Source organism: Sceloporus undulatus, chromosome 11, assembly GCF_019175285.1.
Source record: "Sceloporus undulatus isolate JIND9_A2432 ecotype Alabama chromosome 11, SceUnd_v1.1, whole genome shotgun sequence".
Classification (NCBI taxonomy): Eukaryota; Metazoa; Chordata; class Lepidosauria; order Squamata; family Phrynosomatidae; genus Sceloporus; species Sceloporus undulatus.
The window spans coordinates 16,545-26,198 of record NC_056532.1 but is presented as its reverse complement, the minus strand read 5'-3'; the positions used below and the strand labels follow the sequence as shown (position 1 = coordinate 26,198).

General features: G+C 46.1%; 1 protein-coding gene across 1 annotated transcript in view; it reads left to right on the top strand.

Annotated features, from left to right (window-relative positions):
- Window positions 1-3,252: 3,252 nt before the first annotated feature.
- Window positions 3,253-9,654, top strand: part of LOC121916963 (WSC domain-containing protein 1-like) — a 13,520-nt gene continuing 7,118 nt past the window's right edge. The window contains exon 1 of the mRNA XM_042442555.1: window positions 3,253-3,264. Coding sequence (XP_042298489.1) covers window positions 3,253-3,264 — 12 coding nt within the window. The remainder of the gene's footprint in view (window positions 3,265-9,654) is intronic.

The window sequence follows — 9,654 nt, the reverse complement described above, 5'->3', positions numbered from 1 at the left end:
CGAGAAGAAGCGCGGAAATCGCGCTCCTTCTGAGGCCCTGGAAGAGGCACCGCAAAGCGCAAGGGGTGCATTTGCGGCGTCATTTCCGGTGCGACACGTGCGGACGCAACACGTCCAGCACGTAAAGATGGCGGCGCCCATGTGTATAGGGCGCCACCATATTTACGCCCCCATCACGTGCTAGGGGTGAGGCCGGTATGGACGCTAGGTCCTCGGCCAACCCCTAGCGTTTGACGGGGGCACCAGAAGAGCCCATGTGCAACGGGCCAATATGTTCAAAGTTTTTGACTGTCTGTCCTGTTGCAGAACCTTGAAGAACGCTTAACACTTGAAGGCATACAAAACAGCAACAAATTTATTCCTATGTATTTATTGCACTCGTATACCACCTTTCTCCCAAAATGGGAACCAAGGCAGGTTGAATTGCATGCTCCTGTATTTCCATTGTGAATAGGATCTTTCATTCATTTCATGTCCTTTCGCACCAATAAACACCTATCTGTTGTTTCAAGGAACAGGTTCTGTTAATTAACAGAATTGCTTACTAAAACTCCTCAAAGTCTGGAAACTGCAGTTCTTAACACCATTAACAACATTCTTCAGCAGTATAGATATCGTTATGCTATCCTATGTCATCCTTCGCACCAGCTTTAAAGCACCAAAAGGCTATGGCCTGTTCCAGACTGCCAAAATAAAGCTGCTTTGGGTCTCTTTGGAAGTATGCTATTTAAATGACGCATGGGTCCTAAGAGTCCAGAGGTTGCGCCAAAGCCACACTCCATTCCTAAGCACTGGAGGGCAGCTTTGGTGCAGCTTCCAATTCTTAGGATGCATGCATCATTTAAACGGCATACCTCCAAAGAGACCCAAAGCAGCTTTATTTTGACAGTCTGTATGGGGCCAATGGCTGCCCAGAGCAGTGGCAGCTCACGACTTCCATGTTAATGGGGCAGTGAATCCACTCTACATTTTAATCCAGACATTAATGGAGATATCCACCATGCCGAACCTATCTTGGACATAAAAGTTCACCTCCTTGGATTGCTCCTTTAAAGACAACATTCACTTTCCAGTTCCAAAGAATCTCTCTAGAATAGGAATCCTGGAAGGCCATCTATTAGGGCTGCTTTGACTGTGTCTTCTTGCATGGCAGGAGGTTGGACTCGATGGCCCTTCAGGTCTCTTCCAGCTCTATGATTCTATTGTTCTAACCATATAATCTTAGGTTTGGTGCAGGGAGAGGACAGAATGAGATGGAAGCATGATTAACTATAACCATTTCATGCAGTAAGCATGATTTCAGGGCACAGTAAATCTTCTTTCAAGTACACCTGTACTGTTGTGCATCTCCTCACCACTGTCCCAAACATCTTTCTGCTTTGGGTCATAACATCCCAAACATCTTTCTGCTTTGGGTCACAACTGCATTGGAGCAGATTTAAAACTCTGCCACTGACCACCTCACTTGACAGCCACTAGCCACTACTTTTATTGACCACTCATGATAACATGTTTGGCTGATACACTGGGGTCATTAAAAGCAGCCATTGCACTTTTCAGTTTCGAGAGCTAAATAATAAACACTGCAGAGCAGACTCCCTCTCCTTTCCACGCAGAAGCACTTATGCGGCCGCAAAAGATGATAATACCAAGGAGATGATACGCAGTCATGAATGACAGACATTTTATCTTCTGTGCTGGGTTTCATCCAATATGTTGCACAGCATGAAAATTCAGGTCAACGCAGGCTACATTTTGCCTTCCTAATCTGAACATGAATATCATGACATTTAGACTTGTTGCTTAATGCTATTGTTTTGTTTGATGCATATATATATATATATGCGGATGAAAAGGGGGCTGAGAAAAATGGCAAAACTAAGGCTGCATTCACACTACAAGAATAATCTGGTTTGGCACCAGTTTAACTGCACTGGCTCAGTGATATGGAATTCTGGGAACTGTAGTTTGTTGTGGCCCTAGAACGAAGCAGGGGTCCTGATTCTGTTCCTGCAGGATACCAAAGCATGCCCTTGCACCTTGACCTAAGTGAAGCAAATAGATAACAGGCTCTAGCATTTGGCAGGAGAGATCTGAGTTAAGGTTTCCAGCAGCTCATTCCCACTACAATTTACACCAAATTGTAGATAGAGGTATATGACCCTCGTTCCCACTTGAAATCAATTACAAAATGGCGGCGGCCGTTCCACATGGCCACTGCCATGATGGCGTCACAAACGCGCCACCTCCAAACGAGGCAGCGCGGACGTGACGCCATCGTTCCACGCGAGGGTGCTTAATGCGCCCTTTGCGTGGAGCAGGAAGGAGCTCCATTTCGGAGCTCCTTCCTGGTTTGCATTGCTGGGCATAGTTTTCAGACGGCTGTGCCCAGTGACGCAAGGGAGAAAGGGGCCAAGCGGCTCCTTTCTCCTCCTCCCCGCTGCTGCGGGGTGTCCTTGGGGCTTGAAGCCCCAAGGACACCCCTATCCAGCCTATGGGGAAGGGGCCTTTTGCTGCTTCCCCGCAGCCCGGAAAGCAGTGGATCGGGACCTCAGCGGCTGCCTTTCTGGCCACTGAGCCCCCAATCCAGCGGGGAAAGGCGCGCCTACAGGCCTCCCCGGCGGTCTGTAACGTGCCTTCGTCTGTTTCGCAGATGTGACTTAAACCATTCATATTTAATGGCCACTCTTCATTGTTATTATTTCCACCTGGGGTGATAGTGAAGTTAGATTTCACCAGGCCATCTCATGTTTCAAATAGGGGGAAACAACATCCATTTATTGTTCATAGTTCACTCTCCCTCCCTCCTCACAGCTAACCTTTCTTTAATGAAGATGGTTGTTGTTGTGTTCAAGTTGTCTCTGACTTATGGTGATCCTAAGGTGAACCTCTCATGGGGTTTTGTGCGCCTTTGCCTTCCTCTGTGATTGAGAGAGAATGACTTGCCCAAGGCTAACCAGTGGACAGGGACGTAGCCAAGGGGGGGTTCTTGGGGTCCAGACCCCCCTTCCATTAGAAAAATGAATGGTGCGTGCTGCTGCGCCACCACACCCAATCTCCATTATAATGGTGGCACTTAGTCTGGACCCCCCCTTCCGAAATTCCTAGCTACGTCCCTGCAGTGGACTTCCATAGCTGAAGAAGGATTCAAACCCTGATCTGCCAGAGTACTAGTTCAAAATTCAAACCATAATGCCACACTGGCTTTTTGCAAATTCCACCAATGCTAGCCCATATTAGCTGAACATCGACATGCAGGCCCAGGTAGCCAGCCTTTGCCATGGCTCCTCTCACATGGCTGCTCAGTTGCTCAACCTGCTTTCTCCCCGGAGCAAAGTGGCCACATGACAGGAGCCAAGACCAATGATGTAGCCTCAAGTTGACTGACTCGGCTTCGCTTCAATGACTTGACTTGGTCTCAGCTCGGCAATAAATGATGCTCTGACTCAAACTGACACATGATTTGTATACTATTAGCATCTGACTTGCTTGCTGACCTAACTTCATCCAGAAACAGCAAACATGGGCGGTCATAAGCTTGAGGCAGGGGTCACACCAACCAAAGCATACCCGACAGATGGCCTCTGCTTAAAGACCTCCAAGGAGGGGGACTCCAATGGAGTGTGTTCTACTGTCAAACAGCCCTTACTGTCAGGAAGTTCCCCCTAATGTTGAGTTGGAATCTCTTTTCCTGGAGCTTGCATCCATTCTTCCAGGTCCCTGTCTCTGGAGCAGCGGAAAACAAGCTTGCTCCCTCCTCAATGTGACATCCCTTCAAATATTTAAACAAGGCTATCATATCACCCCTTAACCTTCTCTTCTCCAGGCTAAACATCCCCAGCTCCCTAAGTCGTTCCTCATAGGACATGGTTTCCAGACCCTTCACCATTTTAGTCACCCTCCTACCACAGGACTACCTCAGAAAGCCATGCATCCATTAAAACAATGACAACCTTGCAACAGCCCTAGTGCAGATCCAAGGAATTGGTTTGAATAGCTCCTCTCCCTCTAGAGGTACAATGATACAGAAAATGAAGGCACATAGAAGCAACAACAATTGGCTAAACTCAGGAAAACTCAAGGAGCTATAGTGTGAGAACTACTCTCTTCTGCTTTGGTCAGGTCTGACCTAGAATACTGTGTCCAGTGCTGGGCACCACAATTCAAAAAGGACATTGAGAAACTGGAGCGTGTCCAAAGGAGGGTGACTAAAATGGTAAAGGGTCTGGAAACCATTCCTACGAGGAAAGGCTTAGGGAGCTGGGGATGTTTAGCCTGGAGAAGAGAAGGCTAAGAGGTGATATGAGAGCCCTGTTTAAATATTTGAAGGGATGTCATATTGAGGAGGGAGCAAGCTTGTTTTCTGCTGCTCCAGAGAACAGGACCCGGAGCAATGGATTCAAACTACAGGATTCCACCTCAACATTAGGAAGAATTTCCTGACATTAAGAGCTGTTTGACAGTGGAACACACTTCTTCAGAGTGTATGGTGTCTCCTCCTTTGGATGTCTTTAAACAGAGGCTGGATGACCATCTGTCGGGGGTGCTTTGGCTGAGAGTTCCTGCATGGCAGAATGGGGTTGGACTGGATGGCCCTCCTTGGGGTCTCTTCCAACTCTATGATTCTACAAGTTCTTCTCTTCAGGGTCCTGCCACACAGCCTTGCCCTCCACCAGGATGCTATCAGGCACAAGAAGGCTCTTCAGTCGTCCCTGACATTTAACATCCAGGGATTATTTGGCATAATCCATTGTATGAGATGCGGGAAAGAGGATAGGGGATAGAATCTGTTGCATTGGTATACCTTTGTGTCTTTCCCAGCATAGTAATCCCTATTGCAGGTTGTCAGTGGCCATGCATTTATACCACTTCTGTTAAGGACTGAAGAGGCATCAGTTCTTAGGATCATAGGATAGACTATTACGATACAGTGCATCATTTTGTTGCAGGCCCCACCTTAAGAATATCTATTGCACAGAATTAGAAAATCTACTAATATTGTACTCCATGCCCTTAAAGTAAAAGTTTTAGGTAAGAGTCTACTAAAACATATTGACAATATATTGGTATAAGACAGCGGTTCCCAACCTGGGGGTCGGGACCCCTTTGGGGGTCGAACAACCCTTTTACAGGGGTCACCTAAGACCATTGGAAAACACATATTTGCATGTCGCAATGGAAATGATTTTATGGTTGGGGGTCACCACAACATGAGGAACCGCATTAAAGGGTCACAGCATTAGGAAGGCTGAGAACCACTGGTATAAGGGATAACAGTTCTATGGATCCATTTAATATTGCTTTTACACTTTGTCAGCACTCTTTCAAGACAAACGTTTGTGGGCTTGGAAACAACTGACGGACCTAACCAAAATAGATTCTGGCTTCTAGCCTTCCCTTTAGGTATAGATATTCATTTCGCCCTCAGCAGCTTTATATGGGAAGGAAAAGTCCAAGTTAATATAATAGCTAGATCAATGTGCATGAAGGCAAAGGCAAACTAGAAAGACAGTGCTCACAGACATCTGAGTTTTGGGGTCACGGCTATGTTTATTTATCTGGAATGAATAGATTAGCCTATCTCCAGAAGCCTCTCAATGCACATCATTAACACGATATCCTAATGTTTCCACAGCGACCCATAAGGTGCCTTTAGGAAACACACATGCAGGACAGGGAACAGGGACGTAGCCAAGGGGGGCGTTCTTGGGGTCCGGACCCCCCCTCCCTTCCCTTAGAAAAATGAATGGTGCATGCTGCTGTGCCGCCGCACCCAAGCCCCAATATAATGGTGGCACTTAGTCTGGACCCCCCCTTCCTAAAATCCTGGCTATGTCCCTGCAGGGAAGCAACAGCATCATCCTTGCCTTGCACATACTCTTGTAACTGGTATTCAAAGATATCCTGCCTGTGTTACTGGGGGTAATGTCATGGCAAGTAACAACAGACAGTGTCTGCCCCTGCAACTTTGGTGTTTTAAGCCCCCCTATAGCATCATAGCATCATAGAGTTGGAAGAGACCACAAGGGCAATCCTATCCAACCCCATTCTGCCATGCAGGAACTCCAAATCAAAGCATCCCCAGCAGATGGCCATCCAGCATCTGTTTCAAAAACTCCAAAGAAGGAGACTCCTCTACTCTCCAAAGGAGTATGTTGAACAATTCTTACCATCAGGGTGTTCTTCCTAATGTTGAGGTGGAATCCCTTTCCCTGTACTGTAGTTAGAATCCATTGCTCCGGGTCCTATTCCCTGGAGCAGCATAAAACAAGCTTGCTCCCTCCTCAATATGGCATCCCCTTCAAATATTTAAACAGGGCTATCATATCACCTCTTATCCTTCTCTTCTCCAGGCTAAACATACCCAGCTCCTTAAGTCACTATGCATCTTGTTTTACTCAGTCCATGTATAGAACACCTTCTTCCACTCTATACAAAGGGTTTCATGTTGTTATACAAAGGGTTCCATTGTGACCCCCATCCAGGCACTGGCCCAACCCAGACCTGCTTATTTTCAACAAGATGAATACATTGCAGATTTCAGAGCATGCCATGTTGGTCGTGCCCTAACTAACAAAAACCAGTGCCGGCAGCAGTTTCGAACCCGAACCCTATTCTTGAGATCAAAAAATGGCCAAATGTTGATCCAGTGAAACGACTGTTGTTGGGTTGATTTGGAGGTATTTTTGCCCCCTTGATGCAGGAAGCCTATGAACTATGATAGTGTAAACATATAAAAGAATCAGCACTTAATCTGGGGAAACCCCTCGTTGAACGGATACTGTTTTAGTTGAGTACATGTTGACCCAACTAAAGTACCAGTTGGCATCATCTGACTGGCAAATTGAAAGATCCTAGAGCAGTGCTAAAGTAATCTCCAGCTTTCTTCCTGGGCTAAATTCTGTATGCACCTATATGAGCGCATGACTTTCAGTTGTTTTATTCTTTCTCACCTGAATGTAACTACACACATTATAGACATATACGCAGTGATAACACTGCAGTGCAATACTAAGAAGTCTCTCTCTATACACACACACACACACACACACACACACACACACACACACTATATAAAATGCACAACGCACAATGGAGCATGTACAGCATCATTAAAACAACACATGAAAACAATCTGGATGAAACTGCCTAATGATCACATTGCAAAAGGATGCAATGAAAGAACAGAAAGCTGCAATAAACCGTGAACAATCTATGTGTGGAGTTCATTCCCTCCCCAATCCATACACGCATCAATATCCTCTTAGGCCCTATACAGGCAGCCAAAATAAAGCTGCTTCGAGTCACTTTGGAGGCATGGTGTTTACATGATGCATGCGTCCTAAGAGTCCGGAAGCTGCACCGAAGCTGCACTCCAGTCCTTAGGACTGGAGCGCGGCTTTGGTGCGGCTTCTGGACTCTTAGGACGCATGTATCATTGAAACACCATACCTCCAAAGTGACTCGGAGCAGCTTTATTTGGGCTGTCTGTATCAGGCCTTAGTTAAACTGGAATTCTGGACCTTAATGCTGCTAAACCTTTACAATCTCACTGTTGACATAAACCCCGCACTGCTGTTTGTAAAATATTCAGGTTGTTAGAATCCAGCATCAAATCTTGAATGGTCTCCACCCTGTCAGCATGCGTTTGAGTGCTTCCAGGCCACAGGGGTGTTTTGTTTTGTTTTGTGCTCAAGGACTATCAGGTCCACTCAATACAATAATTATTGAGGGCCCTTCACACCAGGCAATTACAGCACCATGATTCCACTTTAACTGTCATGGCAACATCCTATAAAAGGAAGGGATGTGCAGTTTAGAGAGGAGCACTTAGAACTCTCAGCTGGAGAACTCTAGCACATCCACCAAACCACAAGCCTATTAATTCCATAGGGTACGGCCATGGGAATTAAAATGCAATCATAGCACTGTGATTGTATAGATTAAAAGGCCCATTAATATCAGGAATTCGGCGGTGAATAATTCAGTGTTCTCAGGGCTCTATTCCAACCATCAGTCTGACCTAGAGTAAACGGTGAATTAATGGGGTTTACATAAGTACCGAGTTACAATTCGTCACTTGATTCGATGGGTCTAATTTTAGTTGGGACTAAAAACTGGAGTTAGGCCACTAGTATTCATTCTAAGTGCTGGAGGTTGTAGTAGTAATATGTGTGCACACATACATACATATATACTCACACAAACATAGTAGACCCCACAATCTTGAAGTTTGCCTAACCTTTATATATTGAAAATACAACGCTACAGGATTTAATAAAACATGAGCGCAGGAAGAATTCTGTTGAACTAGATAAAAACAAGTACCTTGTTGTTTGTACTCAGCAACTGTTTATCTACAATACACTCTTTGTGAACTACTTTAGGACTGATGGGCAGGGTATAAATGCCATAGATAGTAGATAGATAGATAGATAGATAGATAGATAGATAGATAGATAGATGATAGATAGATAGATAGATCTAATCAGAATGCTGCTCAGTCATACCAAAGATCCAGTGGTTCCTCCGTCCTAGTGTCTACAGTGGTCCATCAAATGTTTCCTTGAAACTAATGGGCAACTATCAACAGCAAATACCAGCCAGTGCCATATTACTTTTGGGTACAGACACTCTGTATAGCAGGAGTCAGCTCATCCCATTCTGAGGCGCGTTATAGACGCGCATAAAGTACGTGCTCGGCAAGTACTAGGGTTAGGAAAAGGCGTCCCTTCCGGACGCCCTAAGTGCCGAGCACCTACAAAATGGTGGTGCCCTATACACATGGGCAGCGCCGTTGGTACGTCACGACTGCGCCGCCTCCAAACGGAGTGGCGCGGAAGTGACGTACTGGCGCCACGCAAGGGCGCCTAGGGCACCCTTTCCGCGGTGCTGGAAGGAGCTCTGTTTCGTAGCTCCTTCCAGCTTTGCGTCGCTGGGCGCAGCCTTTAGACGGATGCGCCAGCGACGCAAAGCAGAAAGGGACCAAGCGGCCTCTTTATGTTTGTCCCTGCCGCCGTCGGGTATCCTTGGGGCTTGAAGCCCCAAGGACACCCCTTTCCAGGCCGCGAGGAAGTGGCCTTTTGTTGCTTCGCCGTGGCCTGGAAAGCAGCAGATTGGGGCCTCAGAGGCTGCCGCTGTGGCAGCTGAGGCCCCGATCCGGCGGGGAAAGGGGCAGTAATAGGCCGCGGCCTGTAAACCGCCTGAGTTCATCAAAAAGCCGCACACCTACAACACCATCATCAGATGATTTCCTAGCTTTTGTGAAGGTTGTCTTCCATTTCTAAAAACTGAAATGCCTTTCCTAAGGTATAGTTACCGACAACAATTGCTTCAAGGCTATCCTGGGTCCTGCATAAGGAGAAAAGTGGGATATAAATCAAATAAATAATTAATAATAAATAATAAATTAACTTAGCACCTCCTCTGAGCAAATCTTGCTGAGAAAGGCACACAACACACAACAACAACAGCAGCAACAATATAATGCCATGGTGGTACCACTCTAGAATGTAGCATTTAAGACCTTTACCAAAACTGAATGTAGTTGTTGGGTGAAAAGACATTTCTCATGCTTCCTTGTCCTAAAGACTTCATGGGAAAATAGGTATCGATAGACCTATTTTCCATGCAAACCACTGGTCTGAATTTACT